The sequence below is a fragment of the Diorhabda sublineata genome, chromosome 8 (assembly GCF_026230105.1).
Source record: "Diorhabda sublineata isolate icDioSubl1.1 chromosome 8, icDioSubl1.1, whole genome shotgun sequence".
Lineage (NCBI taxonomy): Eukaryota > Metazoa > Arthropoda > Insecta > Coleoptera > Chrysomelidae > Diorhabda > Diorhabda sublineata.
In genome coordinates, this window is record NC_079481.1 from 988625 (window position 1) to 1012639 (window position 24015).

The 24015-nt window shown below is 30.6% G+C and overlaps 1 protein-coding gene across 1 annotated transcript; it reads left to right on the forward strand.

The window, feature by feature from the left end:
• The first annotated feature begins 128 nt into the window (after positions 1-128).
• On the forward strand, positions 129-22736 carry LOC130447307 (uncharacterized). The gene is made up of 4 exons (XM_056784051.1): positions 129-2197; positions 15529-15711; positions 20777-20897; positions 20956-22736. The coding sequence occupies exons 1-4, from the start codon at positions 512-514 to the stop codon at positions 21135-21137; spliced, it is 2172 nt and encodes a 723-aa protein (XP_056640029.1). The 5' UTR covers positions 129-511; the 3' UTR covers positions 21138-22736.
• The last annotated feature ends 1279 nt before the right edge of the window (positions 22737-24015 follow it).

A 24015-nucleotide genomic window follows, 5' to 3' on the forward strand; every position in this document is an offset into this window, starting at 1 on the left:
ACGTATACAATTTAAATATATATATAGTTAAATGAGTAAAATTTTTACTGTAGTTATGGGCTACGTACGATCCTGTTCAAATTGAATAGAGTGAAGTAAGATAGAGTACGTGTCGCCATCTGGGTAATAGTTCGAAAATATACCATTTAATAATGAGTAATACCTTTTTTTAGTTAGTGATTGTTATATTAGATGGCGATAAAGTTTAATAAATGTCATTACATCATTGTGTTTAGGTTACGTTCGTTTTTAATACATCTGAGGTATTTATTATATATTTAATCTATGTAATCTAGTCACATTTTTGATATCAGCATCAGTTATATTCTGTGATAAATTAATGTGTGAAGTGTGTGCGTAGTTTTTTAAGTGAAAAAAGCGTCTGAATGTTTGGTGAAGGTTGAAAAAAAAATGTTTAGAACATAACATATGCATACATTCAACAATATGTAAAGTGATAGGAATCGAGTTCGTAATTAGTTCGCGGTGAAAAAATAAAAAAAAAGCAAAAATGGAATGTGTATCGAGTGTTGACAATGTGCCACAATGGAAAAAAGATTTAATCGCTAGACTGAGAAATCAAAATAAATCATCCTCCGGCAACGTTAACAGAGACCATCACTCTACCCCCCATCACTCGTTGGCTCATCGAACGGTACTTCAACCTAACCTAACCTCCAAGAATGAATCAGTAGCTTCCAGTGGTTCGTCGAGTAATAATGTACCCGAACAGTGTAATGTGAAAAAGAAAATGGTGCAAGAACGAGCTTGGGCTGATAAAAAGTCCGATAAATTCGAGGAAATGGTCGCTAATAATGGTTACCATAAAGAAAGTGATTCGGATTCGTCGGAGGAATTACATTACGGGCCCGGGATAGTGAACAAATTAAAAAATAAATATCTAAGTTTGGCTTTGAGAGAGAGTAATAGTAGACCGAGTATTTTACATATGCGGAAAGCTACTTCGTTGGAAAACCTCCTCGACGACGACGACGACGACGACGACGGAGGCGGCGAACAAGATTATAAGTCTCGATTTAACGGAATCGGAAATATATCAAATAAATATAAAAACAATTATAGACGTAACGAGATGAAACGGGCTAGATCGGTGGAAACAATTTCGCGTTTAGACAACCAAACAAATAACTCGATAACGAATCGTCAATCTTTACACGAAGAAACTTTTATCGCGGTTCAAAAGGAAGGAAATGACTATCCCAGCAAAAAAATACAAGATAACGTACAAGAGAACAAATTTAGTCATAGAATAAACAGACCCAAACGCCTATTACCGATAATGAACGAAAAAGAAAAACCTCCCGTGGATTTCGTGAAACAAGCCAAGATGATTTTCGAAAAAAGACCGGAACAACGCACGAGGGCGCCTCCCCAAACAGGTGACGTAGCCGCCAAAGTGGACAGTTTCAATAATATAATAGTTAAAAAAAAAGTGGAAGCTAAAGTGAATAAAAAAACTCAAATAAAATCGGTTAAATATAATTTGTACGATAAAAAAGTGCCCAACAGTGATACAGGTTTGCTCAGTCCTATACCGGACGTCTCGAAAATCGTTCCAATCGATACGGAACGTTGTAAATCGTTGACGAATCTATCGGAAACGCCCGATTTAATATTAACCTCTAGTCCTTTATCTTCTTTACCCAACGAAGAAAATATAATTCCTAAAAAACTTACGAGTCCTTTACTAAGTCCCAATAGAATAAAACCCGCAAGTCCTCTGATTAGTCCTAGTAGATTCAGTCCGAAATTAACGTACGAGGGTGCTTTCGATTTTACGAAAAAAGTGTCTTCGACTCCTATTAACGAAAACGTATCGGATATCAAAGTGCCGACTTCGCAACAATTACAAATAGACGTTAACGGTTACGCGGATACGAATTTTTCGGACGTTAAAGTTTTGCAAACGAAAAAATCGCCGCCGTACGTCGAAAGAAAAATCGAAAAAGATTTGAACGCGACGGAAATTGAAAAAAATACGATTAATACGGCTAAAAACAAGTCTAGTGAGAGTGTCGAAGTGGTTAATAGGAACGTAGTACCCAAAAAGCAAACGAGACCTAAAGAACCGGTCTCGAATACGGCCGTTTTTAATTTTACGTCCAGTAAAAGGGACGTGCCCGATTATATATCCAATGATAAATCGCGTCTACCTGGTAAACCTGAACTACCCAAGGTGAGTACCTTTTATTTTTATTTTTTAATGTTTTTATTTCAATATCCCATGAAATTTTCATAAAAACTCCAAATTACTAAACGCCAAACTGGCTAATAACAAAACAAAAACACATAAACTACCAAAATCTCGACGGAATTCAAATTTTCTCTTGAATACTTTGTTTTATTTAAACAATTTTTGTTTTTAAATTTTTTATTTAGAATTAATTACTTGATTTTTTTTTATTATATACAGTAGTGAACAAAAACTATCGTTGTCAAACAAGAATATTTACGATTATTTATAAATCTTTAACTTTCCTTTTACGAATGATCTGATTATTTGAGGAAAATCAAATGGGAAGTAGAATTGTATGATCTACACTCATATAAATTCAAATAATTTGATATTAAATACAAAATGAACGCACCGAACCGAAATATTTAAAAAAAACTCCTAATTTTATGACATTTGACAATGTATTGCTTCACGTGACTTTTAAAACTCATATTTATGTAGAATTTTGACAGATGACATTTGAAATACGTCGGAATCTAACTGTCCAGAACGATGATGTTGTAAATATATGTAAAGTCGTTTTTATCGAACCACCCTCGTATATGAAAGAACGTTTCGATTACGTTAAACAAAATTCCATTGAAATGAAAACCAAAATATCCTAAAAAAACTTCTATATTTATGACATTTGACAATTTTCTTTTTCACACAAGTATTTAAACTTAATTATCTGCCATATTCGCGTATAATTTTGACAGGTGACATTTGAAATACGACGGAATCTAACATTGTAATTATTCGTTGTCGATTTATATAAATTATTTTTTATCGAACCACCCTCGTATATTTTAGAATATTTCAATTACGTTAAACAAATTTTCATTTAAATGAAAACCAAAATATTCTAAAAAAACTTCTATATTTATGACATTTGACAATTTTCTTTTTCACACAAGTATTTAAACTCAATTATCTGTCATATTCGCGTAGAATTTTGACAGGTGACATTTGAAATACGGCGGAATCTAACTCCAGAACGATGATGTTGTAAATATATGTAAAGTCGTTTTTATCGAACCGCCCTCGTATGTGAAAGAACGTTTCGATTACGTGAAACAAAATTCCATTCAAATGAAAACCAAATTATCCTAAAAAAACTTCTATATTTATGACATTTGACAATTTTCTTTTTCACACAAGTATTTAAACTCAATTATCTGTCATATTCGCGTAGAATTTTGGCAGGTGACATTTGAAATACGTCGGAATCTAACTCCAGAACGATGATGTTGTAAATATATGTAAAGTCGTTTTTATCGAACCGCCCTCGTATGTGAAAGAACGTTTCGATTACGTGAAACAAAATTCCATTCAAATGAAAACCAAATTATCTTAAAAAAACTTCTATATTTATGACATTTAACAATTTTCTTTTTCACACAAGTATTTAAACTCAATTATCTGTCATATTCGCGTAGAATTTTGACAGGTGACATTTGAAATACGACGGAATCTAACATTGTAATTATTCGTTGTCGATTTATATAAATTATTTTTTATCGAACCACCCTCGTATGTGAAAGAACGTTTCGATTACGTGAAACAAAATTCCATTCAAATGAAAACCAAATTATCCTAAAAAAACTTCTATATTTATGACATTTGACAATTTTCTTTTTCACACAAGTATTTAAACTCAATTATCTGTCATATTCGCGTAGAATTTTGACAGGTGACATTTGAAATACGTCGGAATCTAACTCCAGAACGATTATGTTGTAAATATATGTTAAGTCGTTTTTATCCAACCACCCTCGTATGTGAAAGAACGTTTCGATTACGTGAAATAAATTTCCATTGAAATGAAAACCAAAATATCCTAAAAAAACTTCTATATTTATGACATTTGACAATTTTCTTTTTCACACAAGTATTTAAACTCAATTATCTGTCATATTCGCGTAGAATTTTGACAGGTGACATTTGAAATACGGCGGAATCTAACTCCAGAACGATGATGTTGTAAATATATGTAAAGTCGTTTTTATCGAACCGCCCTCGTATGTGAAAGAACGTTTCGATTACGTGAAACAAAATTCCATTCAAATGAAAACCAAATTATCCTAAAAAAACTTCTATATTTATGACATTTGACAATTTTCTTTTTCACACAAGTATTTAAACTCAATTATCTGTCATATTCGCGTAGAATTTTGGCAGGTGACATTTGAAATACGTCGGAATCTAACTCCAGAACGATGATGTTGTAAATATATGTAAAGTCGTTTTTATCGAACCGCCCTCGTATGTGAAAGAACGTTTCGATTACGTGAAACAAAATTCCATTCAAATGAAAACCAAAATATCCTAAAAAAACTTCTATATTTATGACATTTGACAATTTTCTTTTTCACACAAGTATTTAACCTCAATTAACTGTCATATTCACGTAGAATTTTGACAGATGACATTTGAAATACGTCGGAATCTAACTCCAGAACGATTATGTTGTAAATATATGTTAAGTCGTTTTTATCCAACCACCCTCGTATGTGAAAGAACGTTTCGATTACGTGAAACAAAATTCCATTCAAATGAAAACCAAAATATCCTAAAAAAACTTCTATATTTATGACATTTGACAATTTTCTTTTTCATACAAGTATTTAACCTCAATTAACTGTCATATTCACGTAGAATTTTGACAGGTGACATTTGAAATACGGCGGAATCTAACTGTCCAGAACGATTATGTTGTAAATATATGTAAAGTCGTTTTTATCCAACCACCCTCGTATGTGAAAGAATGTTTCGATTACGTGAAACAAAATTCCATTCAAATGAAAACCAAAATATCCTAAAAAAACTTCTATATTTATGACATTTGACAATGTTTTGCTTCACGTGACTTTTAAAACTCATATTTATGTAGAATTTTGACAGATGACATTTGAAATACGTCGGAATCTAACTGTCCAGAACGATGATGTTGTAAATATATGTAAAGTCGTTTTTATCCAACCACCCTCGTATGTGAAAGAATGTTTCGATTACGTGAAACAAAATTCCATTCAAATGAAAACCAAAATATCCTAAAAAAACTTCTATATTTATGACATTTGACAATGTATTGCTTCACGTGACTTTTAAAACTCATATTTATGTAGAATTTTGACAGATGACATTTGAAATACGTCGGAATCTAACTGTCCAGAACGATGATGTTGTAAATATATGTAAAGTCGTTTTTATCCATCCACCCTCGTATGTGAAAGAACGTTTCGATTACGTGAAATAAATTTCCATTCAAATGAAAACCAAATTATCCTAAAAAAAACTTCTATATTTATGACATTTAACAATTTTCTTTTTCACACAAGTATTTAAACTCAATTATCTGTCATATTCGCGTAGAATTTTGACAGGTGACATTTGAAATACGGCGGAATCTAACTGTCCAGAACGATGATGTTGTAAATATATGTAAAGTCGTTTTTATCGAACCGCCCTCGTATGTGAAAGAACGTTTCGATTACGTTAAACAAAATTCCATTGAAATGAAAACCAAATTATCCTAAAAAAACTTCTATATTTATGACATTTGACAATTTTCTTTTTCACACAAGTATTTAAACTCAATTATCTGTCATATTCGCGTAGAATTTTGACAGGTGACATTTGAAATACGTCGGAATCTAACTCCAGAACGATTATGTTGTAAATATATGTTAAGTCGTTTTTATCGAACCACCCTCGTATGTGAAAGAACGTTTCGATTACGTTAAACAAAATTCCATTGAAATGAAAACCAAAATATCCTAAAAAAACTTCTATATTTATGACATTTGACAATTTTCTTTTTCACACAAGTATTTAAACTCAATTATCTGTCATATTCGCGTAGAATTTTGACAGGTGACATTTGAAATACGTCGGAATCTAACTCCAGAACGATTATGTTGTAAATATATGTTAAGTCGTTTTTATCGAACCACCCTCGTATGTGAAAGAACGTTTCGATTACGTTAAACAAAATTCCATTCAAATGAAAACCAAAATATCCTAAAAAAACTTCTATATTTATGACATTTGACAATGTTTTGCTTCACGTGACTTTTAAAACTCATATTTATGTAGAATTTTGACAGATGACATTTGAAATACGTCGGAATCTAACTGTCCAGAACGATGATGTTGTAAATATATGTAAAGTCGTTTTTATCCAACCACCCTCGTATGTGAAAGAACGTTTCGATTACGTGAAACAAAATTCCATTCAAATGAAAACCAAATTATCCTAAAAAAACTTCTATATTTATGACATTTAACAATTTTCTTTTTCACACAAGTATTTAAACTCAATTATCTGTCATATTCGCGTAGAATTTTGACAGGTGACATTTGAAATACGTCGGAATCTAACTCCAGAACGATTATGTTGTAAATATATGGTAAGTCGTTTTTATCGAACCACCCTCGTATGTGAAAGAACGTTTCGATTACGTTAAACAAAATTCCATTCAAATGAAAACCAAAATATCCTAAAAAAACTTCTATATTTATGACATTTGACAATTTTCTTTTTCACACAAGTATTTAACCTCAATTAACTGTCATATTCGCGTAGAATTTTGACAGGTGACATTTGAAATACGTCGGAATCTAACTCCAGAACGATGATGTTGTAAATATATGTAAAGTCGTTTTTATCCAACCACCCTCGTATGTGAAAGAACGTTTCGATTACGTGAAATAAAATTCCATTCAAATGAAAACCAAAATATCCTAAAAAAACTTCTATATTTATGACATTTGACAATTTTCTTTTTCACACAAGTATTTAAACTTAATTATCTGCCATATTCGCGTATAATTTTGACAGGTGACATTTGAAATACGTCGGAATCTAACTCCAGAACGATTATGTTGTAAATATATGTTAAGTCGTTTTTATCCAACCACCCTCGTATGTGAAAGAACGTTTCGATTACGTGAAATAAATTTCCATTGAAATGAAAACCAAAATATCCTAAAAAAACTTCTATATTTATGACATTTGACAATTTTCTTTTTCACACAAGTATTTAACCTCAATTAACTGTCATATTCGCGTAGAATTTTGACAGGTGACATTTGAAATACGGCGGAATCTAACTGTCCAGAACGATGATGTTGTAAATATATGTAAAGTCGTTTTTATCCAACCACCCTCGTATATGAAAGAACGTTTCGATTACGTGAAACAAAATTCCATTGAAATGAAAACCAAAATATCCTAAAAAAAACTTCTATATTTATGACATTTGACAATTTTCTTTTCCACATAAGTAATTAAACTCAATTATCTGTCATATTCGCGTAGAATTTTGACAGGTGACATTTGAAATACGTCGGAATCTAACTCCAGAACGATTATGTTGTAAATATATGTTAAGTCGTTTTTATCCAACCACCCTCGTATGTGAAAGAACGTTTCGATTACGTGAAATAAAATTCCATTCAAATGAAAACCAAAATATCCTAAAAAAACTTCTATATTTATGACATTTGACAATTTTCTTTTTCACACAAGTATTTAAACTTAATTATCTGCCATATTCGCGTATAATTTTGACAGGTGACATTTGAAATACGACGGAATCTAACATTGTAATTATTCGTTGTCGATTTATATAAATTATTTTTTATCGAACCACCCTCGTATATTTTAGAATATTTCAATTACGTTAAACAAATTTTCATTTAAATGAAAACCAAAATATTCTAAAAAAACTTCTACTTTTATGACATTTGACAATCTTCTTTTTTACACGAGTATTAAAACTCAATTTATCTGTCATATTGGATGACATTTGAAATACGGCGGAACTGTGTTATTCAGAATGAAATATATATTTTGGAATACGAAATTTTTAAATTTAATATTTTGTAATATATTTCTTTCAATTGATCTCTTAAATATTACATTTAATCACATTTCGTCTTTATCTCATAGTATAAAATCTACATTCCACGCAGTAAATCAGAGACGGCTTCTGCCCAATTGTTAACAACAGTAAAATTTTAAAAATAAAACATACTCGATAAACCTAGCTGGGATTTACAAGTATTACACCGAAGGCATACAATTTACAGTATTTACAAAAATATACGAGGTGTGCAAAGAAAATAGTTAATTGTTTTATTGAAAATCACGATTTTCTTTAGTCGCATTTTTGTTTTTACCACAGTTTCATCCAATTTTGTATCTATTTTTACAATTTTTGTCGATTTTTCGATGTTTTTCCATCTATATTTATTTTTTTACCCATAAAATTAAATTACGTTCGGATGATGATGATTATAAAAAATGTAAAACTTCAGTTTTATCGATTTTCTATAAATATGAATAATTTATAACATCGACGTTTGAAATGTTACAAAAATTAGAAAATAATCAACTTTCTCTGTTATATATAAAACAAAATGGAAAAAAAATCGAAAATTCATGGATATTCATTAGTGAAATTTCAAGTTTCTTTCGATATCTTAAATCACCACCTGGCTACCTTTCTTCTCGAAAATAATTCGCAAGGCTATCGAGTTTTAAATTTTTATCTATCGCACATAGTTTTTCTTATAAATGACTCACTGTACTAGTAATTTTACGTAACTAATAAATACTACAATTATACAACGAAAACCATTAATTTTTTTATTGGAAAACAATATTGATTTCGATTTTAGGAAGTTTTATATACTAATTTCATACTTACATACCCTCAACTATACAAAACTAAATAAATATCTTGTATATAACAACTAATTATATAAATTATATGAAGTATTATATTATCTAATTTTATAACCTAGCTTTTCTCTTAGCGTTGAGCGATATATTAATCACCGTTATTAAATCACCGTGATCGAAAATTTACACTGTAGTTGTTAGGCTAAAATCACGTTTTTATAAAATTCTGCTATTTAGATGATACCGGTGATATTTATATGTCATTAAATCGAATGAATTTGTAAGGCTGGTGACTAACGGTAAATCGATACGGAACTAATTACTGTGTGTAAATGTCCCATGCACACAGAAGGTAAAATAACCGTTTGTTTTTTATATAAATTAAAAAAAAAATTATGTATTATTATTTTTTTTAAAGTGAATAACGTGTAAGGGAAAATTTTTTACATAACTACATGTATACGAGGTGGTCGCATAAGATAAAAAAAAAATAATGCAAATACGTCAAAATTAACCCTCCGATTTTAATCAAATTTTCATCAAAGCTTGTTTTTTATTAGAAAAGATAATTCTTTGAAGTATTTTTATCGATTCAGCCTCGTTCGCCCCCCCCCCCCCCACTCCTTTTTAAAACTATAACAAATTTACTAAATATCTCCGAAAATATTAGTTTTAGAAAAAAAAGTATTAAACAAAAAATGAAGCTTTTAAAAAGCTGCACAAAAAATTATAAATACATTTTTTTCGTAAACTTATTATTTTGACTGTTATAACCCAAAATATCGCAACAGGAATCGATTTGACTAACCTAACCTAATTTCCTCAAAGTGTACACTATAACTACACCAATATTCACAATTACAGTGTCTATGAAGACGATAATTAGGTTATCGAAACGCGTGCTTGTACATTTTGAGGTTAGATTAGTCGTCTCGACTTGTGTACATATATTTTGAGTCATAACAGCCGAAAAAATAGGTTTACGTAAAAAACGAATATAAACTTTTTTGTAGAGCTTTATATGAGCTTCAATTTTTGTTTGAAACATTTTTCTCTAAAATCAATATTTTTCGAGATATTTAAAAATGAAATTTTCGTCAATATAAAAATTAACCCTCCGATTTTAATCAAATTTTCATCAAAGCTTGTTTTTTATTAGAAAAGATAATTCTTTGAAGTATTTTTATCGATTAAGCCTCGTTCGCCCCCCCCCCCCCCACTCCTTTTTAAAACTATAACAAATTTACTAAATATCTCCGAAAATATTAGTTTTAGAAAAAAAAGTATTAAACAAAAAATGAAGCTTTTAAAAAGCTGCACAAAAAATTATAAATACATTTTTTTCGTAAACTTATTATTTTGACTGTTATAACCCAAAATATCGCAACAGGAATCGATTTGACTAACCTAACCTAATTTCCTCAAAGTGTACACTATAACTACACCAATATTCACAATTACAGTGTCTATGAAGACGATAATTAGGTTATCGAAACGCGTGCTTGTACATTTTGAGGTTAGATTAGTCGTCTCGACTTCTGTAGATCTATTTTGATTCATAACAGCCGAAAAAATAGGTTTACGTAAAAAACGAATGTAAACTTTTTTGTAGAGCTTTATATGAGCTTCAATTTTTGTTTGAAACATTTTTCTCTAAAATCAATATTTTTCGAGATATTTAAAAATGAAATTTTCGTCAATATAAAAATTAACCCTCCGATTTTAATCAAATTTTCATCAAAGCTTGTTTTTTATTAGAAAAGATAATTCTTTGAAGTATTTTTATCGATTAAGCCTCGTTCGCCCCCCCCCCCCACTCCTTTTTAAAACTATAACAAATTTACTAAATATCTCCGAAAATATTAGTTTTAGAAAAAAAAGTATTAAACAAAAAATGAAGCTTTTAAAAAGCTGCACAAAAAATTATAAATACATTTTTTTCGTAAACTTATTATTTTGACTGTTATAACCCAAAATATCGCAACAGGAATCGATTTGACTAACCTAACCTAATTTCCTCAAAGTGTACACTATAAATACACCAATATTCACAATTACAGTGTCTATGAAGACGATAATTAGGTTATCGAAACGCGTGCTTGTACATTTTGAGGTTAGATTAGTCGTCTCGACTTCTGTAGATCTATTTTGATTCATAACAGCCGAAAAAATAGGTTTACGTAAAAAACGAATGTAAACTTTTTTGTAGAGCTTTATATGAGCTTCAATTTTTGTTTGAAACATTTTTCTCTAAAATCAATATTTTTCGAGATATTTAAAAATGAAATTTTCGTCAATATAAAAATTAACCCTCCGATTTTAATCAAATTTTCATCAAAGCTTGTTTTTTATTAGAAAAGATAATTCTTTGAAGTATTTTTATCGATTAAGCCTCGTTCGCCCCCCCCCCACTCCTTTTTAAAACTATAACAAATTTACTAAATATCTCCGAAAATATTAGTTTTAGAAAAAAAAGTATTAAACAAAAAATGAAGCTTTTAAAAAGCTGCACAAAAAATTATAAATACATTTTTTTCGTAAACTTATTATTTTGACTGTTATAACCCAAAATATCGCAACAGGAATCGATTTGACTAACCTAACCTAATTTCCTCAAAGTGTACACTATAACTACACCAATATTCACAATTACAGTGTCTATGAAGACGATAATTAGGTTATCGAAACGCGTGCTTGTACATTTTGAGGTTAGATTAGTCGTCTCGACTTGTGTACATATATTTTGATTCATAACAGCCGAAAAAATAGGTTTACGTAAAAAACGAATATAAACTTTTTTGTAGAGCTTTATATGAGCTTTAATTTTTGTTTGAAACATTTTTCTCTAAAATCAATATTTTTCGAGATATTTAAAAATGAAATTTTCGTCAATATAAAAATTAACCCTCCGATTTTAATCAAATTTTCATCAAAGCTTGTTTTTTATTAGAAAAGATAATTCTTTGAAGTATTTTTATCGATTAAGCCTCGTTCGCCCCCCCCCCCCCACTCCTTTTTAAAACTATAACAAATTTACTAAATATCTCCGAAAATATTAGTTTTAGAAAAAAAAGTATTAAACAAAAAATGAAGCTTTTAAAAAGCTGCACAAAAAATTATAAATACATTTTTTTCGTAAACTTATTATTTTGACTGTTATAACCCAAAATATCGCAACAGGAATCGATTTGACTAACCTAACCTAATTTCCTCAAAGTGTACACTATAACTACACCAATATTCACAATTACAGTGTCTATGAAGACGATAATTAGGTTATCGAAACGCGTGCTTGTACATTTTGAGGTTAGATTAGTCGTCTCGACTTCTGTAGATCTATTTTGATTCATAACAGCCGAAAAAATAGGTTTACGTAAAAAACGAATGTAAACTTTTTTGTAGAGCTTTATATGAGCTTCAATTTTTGTTTGAAACATTTTTCTCTAAAATCAATATTTTTCGAGATATTTAAAAATGAAATTTTCGTCAATATAAAAATTAACCCTCCGATTTTAATCAAATTTTCATCAAAGCTTGTTTTTTATTAGAAAAGATAATTCTTTGAAGTATTTTTATCGATTAAGCCTCGTTCGCCCCCCCCCCCCACTCCTTTTTAAAACTATAACAAATTTACTAAATATCTCCGAAAATATTAGTTTTAGAAAAAAAAGTATTAAACAAAAAATGAAGCTTTTAAAAAGCTGCACAAAAAATTATAAATACATTTTTTTCGTAACCTTATTATTTTGACTGTTATAACCCAAAATATCGCAACAGGAATCGATTTGACTAACCTAACCTAATTTCCTCAAAGTGTACACTATAACTACACCAATATTCACAATTACAGTGTCTATGAAGACGATAATTAGGTTATCGAAACGCGTGCGTGTACATTTTGAGGTTAGATTAGTCGTCTCGACTTCTGTAGATATATTTTGAGTCATAACAGCCGAAAAAATAGGTTTACGTAAAAAACGAATATAAACTTTTTTGTAGAGCTTTATATGAGCTTCAATTTTTGTTTGAAACATTTTTCTCTAAAATCAATATTTTTCGAGATATTTAAAAATGAAATTTTCGTTAATATAAAAATTAACCCTCCGATTTTAATCAAATTTTCATCAAAGCTTGTTTTTTATTAGAAAAGATAATTCTTTGAAGTATTTTTATCGATTAAGCCTCGTTCGCCCCCCCCCACTCCTTTTTAAAACTATAACAAATTTACTAAATATCTCCGAAAATATTAGTTTTAGAAAAAAAAGTATTAAACAAAAAATGAAGCTTTTAAAAAGCTGCACAAAAAATTATAAATACATTTTTTTCGTAAACTTATTATTTTGACTGTTATAACCCAAAATATCGCAACAGGAATCGATTTGACTAACCTAACCTAATTTCCTCAAAGTGTACACTATAACTACACCAATATTCACAATTACAGTGTCTTTGAAGACGATAATTAGGTTATCGAAACGCGTGCTTGTACATTTTGAGGTTAGATTAGTCGTCTCGACTTCTGTACATATATTTTGAGTCATAACAGCCGAAAAAATAGGTTTACGTAAAAAACGAATATAAACTTTTTTGTAGAGCTTTATATGAGCTTCAATTTTTGTTTGAAACATTTTTCTCTAAAATCAATATTTTTCGAGATATTTAAAAATGAAATTTTCGTCAATATAAAAATTTATCTTATCTTTATTGCTGTCAGTCAGGTATTCCGTCATTGAAATTTATGTTACCTTCTATAAAATTCGACGATACGACTACTATTTTCCATTAAGATTAGTATAATCCAAGTCGTAAAGGGATTTAGATATCAAAAAAATATTTTTTTTTTCAAAAGATAACTTTAGGTAGCATTTTTTTTAATACCTGTATGTAGGACGATAGACGAAACTGTTATTTAGGGGTAACTGACCCTGTAGAACCTGGTGAACCGGTTCAACCCCAAAAATGGCCGACGGTCTGTCCGAAGCAGAGCAATCAACGACTAAACCTACAACCCCGGACTTGCAGAGGAACAAATCCTATATCAGGTCCAATTCCAATGAACCTTCCTCGCCAAATTTGTCCAAAAAATCAATTAACCATCAAACGCCGACTGATAAATAATAACAAACAAGAATTGTACCTGAAAATGGACACGCGCCAAGAAACTGGCCCCTCAATGGTGTTCAGGTCCAACAAGAGCTCACAGAAACGCTGGACAGACTTAAGGCGCTTAAATTTGAGTCCCAAATTAACCCCAGCCATTAATAGTGAATTTGTAAATGTGGAGAACCGGTTCCAATGAAGACGAAAGTCCCTTCCATCTGCAGGCGAAGTTTTTTGGAATAATTCAAGTTTAAATTGGTACCTCATGCCCCCTATTACCCAGATTCATTCCTCTTGGATTATTTTCTGTTCCCAAACTTAAAATAATAGCTCGGGGGTCAAAGATTTTCCAAAAATTAACAGTCGATGGCTATTTTGAAGAACTCGACGTAAAATAAACATTTTTTTTCAAAAATTTGTCGGACCAGGTACTTCTATGACCGTAAACGAAGTTAGTTCAAAAAATATTTTTGGATAGCAACGTTATTTTTTTACTGGAGCTATTTTTACAATTTTTTTTTTAACTATAATTTATTTTACTAAATTATATTTGTATGAACATGAGTTACGTGACAGATTTATACAATAATAAACGTTAAAATGTCGTACGTGACCTTATTTCTCTACGGTCTACGATCCTTTTCAGTTAAAAATTTATCGAACGACCTCGACCGGGATATTGACCGCAAATTTTTAAATATTCCATCGTTACAATAATGTTTTTAACGCCCAATACATTATAATACGAACGAGATTTGTTTTACGTCAAATTTTAAGCCAATACGTCCAATCCTTCCGACGTTTCGTATAACGTTTATCTATACTTTCGAATGATTCACTGATTCCGAAAAATAAATGTAGTGGGACGTCCTGTATATCTACAATCTAGATACAGACTAGATATCGTATAAATATAGGCGATACACCCTGTATATTTTGCTATAACTATCAAACCCTTTATATGAACCGATGAATTTTTAATTTTAATGAAAGAAGAAGAAAAAACTCGTTTTAAAACTAAATTGAATCGACTACTACTGGTTTCAGTTTTTTTTTTTTTTACCTGAAAATCTCAAGACCAGATTCGAACTCAATGCCGATTAGACATTCTCGTCAAGGACATCATCTCCGACAAGATTCTTTTCAAAAAGCGAGGCTACTTTGAGTAAATGTGATAATTCACTCACAAAAACTCGATAAAATTATACAGTACGTTTATAACTACTATCGGGACATCCTGTATAATAGATATAATACCGTTATTTATGTTAATTTAACTATTATGAAAAAAATCTGAAATTCATTTCGTTTTTCCAACTAGACATCGTATAAATAAATCTGATTAACCCTGTATATTATTATAATGTTTTTTTTTATTACTTAATCGATATATTTACTCGTTTAGTCGCGAAAAAAAATTTTTTTAATCGCCTCGTTTCGAAAATTGCTATTATTGTTATATGGGACACCCTGTATATTAACAATTACAAATTTGTTTCAGCCCGGTGAAGGGGGTATCATCTTTATACCGGGTGCGACGATCCTGGAATCTTTCACGGACGAAGACGAAGAAATTTTACGATCTTTGGAAGGTCCTCCTAGTCCTTGTGACGTAACATTCATTAACGACAATATCCTTATAGATGGAAAATCTAGTATGTGTCAAAAATCGAAAAGGTCGAAGGTAAGTTCTAATCGTATTTATTTATCTATTAATTTGTGTTTTGACTCATCCTGTATTAGTATTTTTTGAATTACGTTTTAAATAATTAATATTTTACGTAATCGTTTTTTTTTCTACCACGTCGCGTCTGTTCGGTTTTCATTATTATTTCATACAATACTTTCTTCTTCTTTTTCTATCAGTCGCAATAAATTTGAATCGGTCTGTTGCTCGAACGTCGTACATCCACTGATGTTCCGAACTAGAAAGTTTGTTAAATATTGTACGAATTGAAATATTGAATGATTCATTTCAATGATAAACTCGGAAATAAATTAATTTTTTTCATTATTAATTTACGAGTTTTAATTGGAGCCAATTAGATATTGATATACTCTCTCCAAAATTTAAGTTTCCTAAAATTAAAAATACGTCGAGAAATGTATTAACGTATATGTATTTATTCATAATATAGTGTGAGTCAATGCTATTTATGAATTTCTATTCCCTCTCTTTAATTTGTGGATAAAAATTTGGTTTTGATTCACTTCTTCATGATAGAAATAAAACTTCTGAATGTGACAAAATAAAATGCTTCTTTATACAGTGTGAGTCAATAATAGTTGAACGGTTTTACTTATATTTCGACTTGTAGAAAATAAATTTGATTCTAGTTTGAAAAAAAAGTGGAAAGTTTAATTTTTTTAGTTATTTTGACCAATAATACAGTGCGAATCAATAATAAATATCAGTTTTTATTGTATTCTGAATATATTTGATCCTAATTGTTTTATATGTGACGAAAATTGGAAAAAATAAATTTTTTAATGTTTTAAGATGGATTTTATGATTTAGCTTCATTATACAGTGTGAGTCAATACTAGTAGAACGTTTTCACTTATATTTCGACTTGTAGAAAATAAATTCGATTCTAGTTTGAAGAAAATTGAAAAAAAAGTAGAAAATTCAATGTTTTTCGTTATTTTGATTGATAATACAGTGCGAATCAATAATAAATATCAGTTTTTATTGTATTCTGAATTGGAGAACATATATTTGATACTATTTTTTTTGGTTTTTATGTAATAAGACATCCGGTATTTGTAATAATTCTGATAATAGAATAAAAAACTGAGTACATAATTTAAAACTGGTAATTTTTTCCTTCTTCTTTTTTTTGTACATATGGCTATGTATAGGAAAAAGGGTATTATGTTTCTTATTGATGTCTTTCGTGGAAGTTTGTTTTCTGTAAAAAAAAATTTAAACGATATGCATTTCCCACGGGATTATGTTTCGTAATTGTGCATTTCGAATACGAACACATACATCATTAAATTTATCGGAAATAATGCAAATTATAGGACATAAATACTACGGATTTATTTTAAAATTTATTTATGTCAAATTAATATAATAATATACGGAACGAAAATAATACCAGACTTATTTTTTCGGTCTTTTTTGTCGATATTAATACCAGCAACCACTCTCCGATAACTGATGTACTGGAATTTGGACGCCGTCTCCGAGAATTTTCCGGTGTAATACATGGAAACGGAACGAAAATAATATCAGATGGATTTTTTCGGTCTTCCTTCTCGTTTTTGACACCAGCAACCACTCCCACATAACTGATGTACTAGAACTTGGACGTCTTCACCACGAGTTTTCCTGCACAATTCGTGAAACGAAAGGAAAATGATATCACATTGGTTTTTATGGTCTTTTTTCTCGATTTTGACACCAGCAACCACTCTCAAGTAACTCAAGCATTGGAACTTGGACGCCATCTCCAAAAATTTTCCGGTATAATACATGGAAACGAAACAAGAATAATATCACATTGGTTTTATGGTTTTTTATCTCGATTTTGATACCAGCAACCACTCTCATATAACTTAAGCATTGGAACTTGGACGCCTTCTCCAAGAATTGTCCTGCACAATTCGTGAAACGAAAGGAAAATGATATCACATTGGTTTTTATGGTTTTTTTCTCGATTTTGATACCAGCAACCACTCTCAGATAACTGATGTACTGGAACTTAGACGTCGTCACCGAGAATTTTCCGGTGTAATACATGGAAACGAAGTGAAAATAAAATCAGATGGCTTTTTTCGGTCTTCCTTCTCGTTTTTGACACCAGCAACCACTCCCAGATAACTCAAGCATTGGAACGTGGACGCCTTCTCCAAAAATTTTTCAGCATAATTCATGAAAAAGAAACGAAAATAATATCACATTGGTTTTTCCGGTCATCTTTCTCGTTTTTGACATCAGCAACCACTCTCAGATAACCGATGTACTGGAACTTGGACGCCGTCTCCGAGAATTTTCCGGTGCAATACATGGAAACGAAACGAAAATAATATCAGATGGCTTTTTTCGGTCTTCCTTCTCGTTTTTGATACCAACAACCACGTCCAGATAACTAATGTACTAGAACTTGGACGTCTTCTCCAAGAATTTTCCGGCACAATTCATGAAAACGAAACAAAAATAATATAAAACGAATTTTTCCGTTCTATTTTCTCGTTTTTGACACCAGCAACCACTCTCAAGTAACTCAAGCATTGGAACTTGGACGCCATCTCCAAAAATTTTCCAGCATAATAAATGGAAACGAAACAAAAATAACATCACATTGGTTTTATGGTCTTTTTTCTCGATTTTGATACCAGCAACCACTCTCAGATAACTGATGTAATGGAACTTGGACGTCTTCTCCACGAGTTTTCCTGCACAATTCGTGAAACGAAAGAAAAATGATATCACATTGGTTTTTATGGTTTTTTTCTCGATTTTGATACCAGGAACCACTCTCAGATAACTGATGTACTGGAACTTGGACGTCTTCTCCAAGAGTTTTCCTGCACAATTCGTCAGAACGAAGTAAAAATAATATCAGACGGATTTTTCTGGTATTTTTTCCCGATTTTGGTACCAGCAACCACTTTCAGATAACTCAAGCATTGGAACTTGGACGCCTTCTCCAAGAAATTTTCGAAAAAATTCGTAAAAACGAAACAAAAATAATATAAAACGAACTTTTCCACTTTTTTTCTCGTTTTTGACACCAGCAACCACTCTCGAGTACCTCAAGCATTGGAACTTGGACGTCTTCTCCAAAAATTTTCCAGCATAATTCGTGAAAACGAAACGAAAATAATATCACATTGGTTTTTATGGTCTTTTTTCTCGTTTTTGACACCAGCAACTACTCTCAAGTAACTCAAGCATTGGAACTTGGACGTCTTCTCCAAGAATTTTCCTGCACAACTCGTCAAAACGAAATAAAAATAATATCAGACGGATTTTTCCGGTATTTTTTCCCGATTTTGATACCAGCAACCATTCTCAGATAACTGATGTACTGGAACTTGGACGTCTTCTCCAAGAGTTTTTCTACACAATTCGTCAGAACGAAGTAAAAATAATATGAGACGGATTTTTCTGGTATTTTTCCCGATTTTGGTACCAGCAACCACTCTCAGATAACTCAAGCATTGGAACTTGGACGCCTTCTCCAAGAAATTTTCGAAAAAATTCGTAAAAACGAAACAAAAATAATATAAAACGAATTTCTCCACTTTTTTTTCTCGTTTTTGACACCAGCAACCACTCTCAAGTAACTCAAGCATTGGAACTTGGACGCCTTCTCCAAGAATTTTCCGGCATAATACATGGAAACGAAACAAAAATATTATCACATTGGTTTTTGTGGTCTTTTTTCTCGATTTTGATACCAGCAACCACTCTCAGATAATTTAAGCATTGGAACTTGGACGCCTTCTCCAAGAAATTTTCGAAAAAATTCGTAAAAACGAAACAATAATAATATAAAACGAATGTTTCCACTTTTTTTCTCGTTTTTGACACCAGTAACCACTCTCAAGTAACTCAAGCATTGGAACTTGGACGTCTTCTCCAAGAATTTTCCTGTACAATTCGTCAGAACGAAGTAAAAATAATATGAGACGGATTTTTCTGGTATTTTTTCCCGATTTTGATACCAGCAACCATTCTCAGATAACTGATGTACTAGAACTTGGACGTCTTCTCCAAGAGTTTTCCTGCACAATTCGTCAGAACGAAGTAAAAATAATATCAGACGGATTTTTCTGGCATTTTTTCTCGATTTTGGTACCAGCAACCACTCTCAGATAACTCAAGCATTGGAACTTGGACGCCTTCTCCAAGAAATTTTCGAAAAAATGCGTAAAAACGAAACAAAAATAATATAAAACGAATTTTTCCACTTTTTTTTCTCGTTTTTGACACCAGCAACCACTCTCAAGTAACTCAAGCATTGGAACTTGGACGTCTTCTCCAAGAGTTTTCCTGCACAATTCGCCAAACCGAAATAAAAATAATATCAGATGGATTTTTCCTGTATTTTTTCCCGATTTTGACACCAGCAACCACTCTCAGATAACTCAAGCATTGGAACTTGGACGCCTTCTCCAACAAATTTCCGTAAAAACGAAACGAATAAATAAAAATAATATTTTCCTCGAATTATCATATTGCTTACACGGGGTAAGGTGTGACGTCGGTTAATTATATTTTTAAAACACGTACGTTTCTACGATTTCAAGTCGAGAACGTAACTAGGCTAAAAGATAATTAACCATACCTAATATTTAATCAAGGTCATTATTAATTTCACTTCAATTTTGTTTATTTTTACAAAAAAAGTGCCGTATCAAACGTTGTTGTTCCGAATGAATTGAGAATTGGGTCAGAGGTTCGTTCTTAAAAAAAAACGTATCGCGCTTAAACAAATTTATAAATCAATAAACGATTTTGATAGCAAAAAAGTTTGTTTAGATAATTTATTCATTTCTACCTGCCCCACCCCGCTAGAAATCACAGAAATGGCTTTTTTGATATCGATAGTTTTTTTCTTCGCCCTGTATATACCTACAATATACCCCACCTTTCTAACATACCCTGTATTCCGATTGAGTTGAGTATCTCAAGTCTGCGGTTCGCTCGAATTAGTAGACTTCGACGTTTCATTGCCACAATCCCACAACAAAAAGACTTCGTCTCGTTTTATAATAAATTATTATTTTTCCAGTTGAAAATATCGTTCGTAGAGGCAGGTCCGGATATCTACGAATATCCATCCGAAACGTCGTTAATGGTGGACGAGAATCCGGTAGTAGCCCAAGTCGGACATTCCATTCCTAATCTAAGCGGTAATTCGTTCGATATCCAAAAAATTTTATTTAGTTTGAATGAAATTTTCGATTGCAGGTTCTTCTCTTGCCACGTATACGCCGAAAAGTAGTACGGAAAGTTTTCAACCGGGCGTTACGAGAAGTACCCCGGTTCCATCGGTTAAGCCCGTCGAAACGGCAAGCGACGAACCGAATTTCGAACTCGACGAAGTCGATAAACCGTTCAGCTCGGGTAATACCACAGACATACTATTCTGAAAAAATTCCAACAGGTATTTGAAACTATCACATATTTTTTTTGTTTTTTGAGATATTTACAATTGTAATTTTTTATATTTTATATATTTTTACTCCTTTATATTCCATATTTTTCACAAGTTTAGGGGAGTAAGTATTTGTTGTAGTGTATGTAAAATAGTCGGGGGAGAATCAGATTCCGTTAGACCCTTTTTTGTTTATTTACAGTTGTAAATCACATACAATTTATCGTACGCACCCCGTATCTATAATAATTATTTTTCATTGATTTACAAATCGTAAAATGGTGGTTTTCTAGTAGAAATTAATCTGAGATTACGTTAAAATCGTATTATAATTTAGTTCCTCGGAGATTGCCAGTAGGTTTATAAGGAATATTTTATTGAAAGAAAAAAATTTGTTTGTAAGTTAAAATAATTTTTTTTTTCAATTGCTAGGGTCGAATAACAAATATAGTGCGCACTACGAGATATTATGTAATTACCTTCTGGAATACTTGAATTTGTTTTGGATACACTTATCCCGTTGACTGCGCCAATTTTACATTTTTTTTTTCAAAAAAATAGCATTCAAATATATATTTTTCTTTTTAAAATTGCAAATTGAAATTTACTTAATTGAATGTTTTATTGGTAAATATTTTGATAAAACTGGTTTTTATTCATAATAACTTACCCCACTGACTGCGCCAGTTTTAATGTTTTTTTTTTCACTAAAATTATGTTGATCTAAACATTTTTTCGTTAAAATGTCGTAAAAGTTGATTAAAAAGTATTTTCTAAAATATTAAGTTTCCAAAAACTTAATGCTTTTAAAAAAATTACTCAATTGACTTTTTTATTTGAAAATCCTGGTAAGAACTTTTTATAAAACAGGTTTTTAATCATAATTTTCTTTTGGTTGCCTCAATTTTTTCAACGATATACTTATCCCACTGACTGCGCCAATTTTATTGTTTTTTTCTCTAAAATCGTATTGAAATAAATATTGTTTTCGTTAAAATGTCGAAAAAAACTAATGTTTTTAAGGAAAGGTAACTTAATTGACTGTTTTATTTGAAATCCAACTCAATTATATGTTTTTTTTTTTCAAATACTTTCTAGTAACTCTTCAATAAACAATTTTTTGATTCATTCACAATGAAAATTTGATGAAAGACTAAATTTATCCTATTGACTGCGCCAGTTGGTGAATTGTTAATAGATAAACGGTTGCAACTGCACTATATTAATTAATTATTTCATAATCAGAATCTCGTTGAACAACTAATTAAAAAAAAGTTCATTTTCAAGTTTGTACTATATTGTTATGGTTAAAAAAAATTAATTTGATTCTCCCCGTAGATGTAATGATCGATATCGCGAACTGCTTTAATATTTTAATAGGTAATTTTATCAATATTTAGATGGTAAGTGAAATAATTGTACTGATATCAATGTATATTTTTTTCTTCCATTTTTACTGTTATTTGTAATAAAAAGTTTTTTTTTATTTATAATCTGTGATTTTGAAAATTTGTGAGGACCAATATGTCTACTGTTGCTTCTTTTAATGTAGCTTACTGCTTATGTTTGATCCAATTATACACATTATACACTATCTGTGTTTTTTTATTTATTTAAACATCGACCTTCCCCTGTAGCATAGTGATAATGAGAGTTTAAAAGGAAGTAGATCCGAGGTAACCGAATAATTGAAAAGCTGGGGATTAAAAAATGGTTTTTCCAAATTTATATTCCATATTTTTTAGTAGAAATATTTTTGAAATGTACTTATTAATTGTTGGAATACGATAAATTTCCAAATTTGAGTGATTTTAAAGCAATTTGGAATCAAAAAACCAAAAATTGGCACTAAGGAGAAACAAAATGATGCTTATCACAACTATATATTTTGTACTCTTAAAATTAGTTAAAAATAAGTGATTTTCTTTTGAAACGTGTATATTAATTGTGGGAATACGATAAATTTTCAAATTTGATTGTTTTTAAAGCAATTTGGAGTCAAAAAACCCAAAATTGACACTATGGGAAATCAAAATGATGCTTCTCATAATTATATATTTTGAACTCTTGAAATTAGTTCAAAATAAGTGAAAATTTTTTTGGAGTGTGCTTATTAATTGAGGGAATACAATAAATTTCCAAATTTGAGTAATTTTAAAGCAATTTGTAGTCAAAAAAACCAAAATTGACATTATGGGGACTTGAAATGATGCTACTGACAATTATATATTTCATCAATTAATCAAAAATAAGTAAAAATCGTTTGAGAAAGTGTTTAACGTTTTTTGGAATACGATTTGAGTGTTTTTGAAGCAATTTGGGACGAAAACTTGAGTATTTAAAGTTGTAAGGATTGATTTTAAAGACATTTTGTTTTTATTTTTAAGCTAAAACTCCAATAATGATAACAAACTCACATTTTTTAAAGGAAAAAGCACAACACAACATTATTTGAATTCTGTGAAACACTTAAAACACAGTTAATTCTTCACACACAAAAACTATAAAACAACATATAATTATTGCAATAAAACTTGAACTTCAAACAAAACAAAACTTTTTCGGTTATTCTTCTTTAACCTATAACTTGTACTCTACCTATATAAGTATACAGATTAATCTAGAAACATTCCAGGATTCATAATATCAACCTAGAGCGAATTAAAGCTGATACAATCAATAGTTTTTAGCCTTTTTACTTGTAGGAATCAACAAATTACTGATTCTAAAATAGATAAATGAATTGCATTAACTTTTTTTACTAGTTTGAAGCTATGAGCTGTCAAAAAACGAGGTTAGAAGAATTCGGTTGTTCTTCTTTACCTTATAAATCGTTGTCTACCTATAAAAGTATGCAGATTGTTCTGGAACCA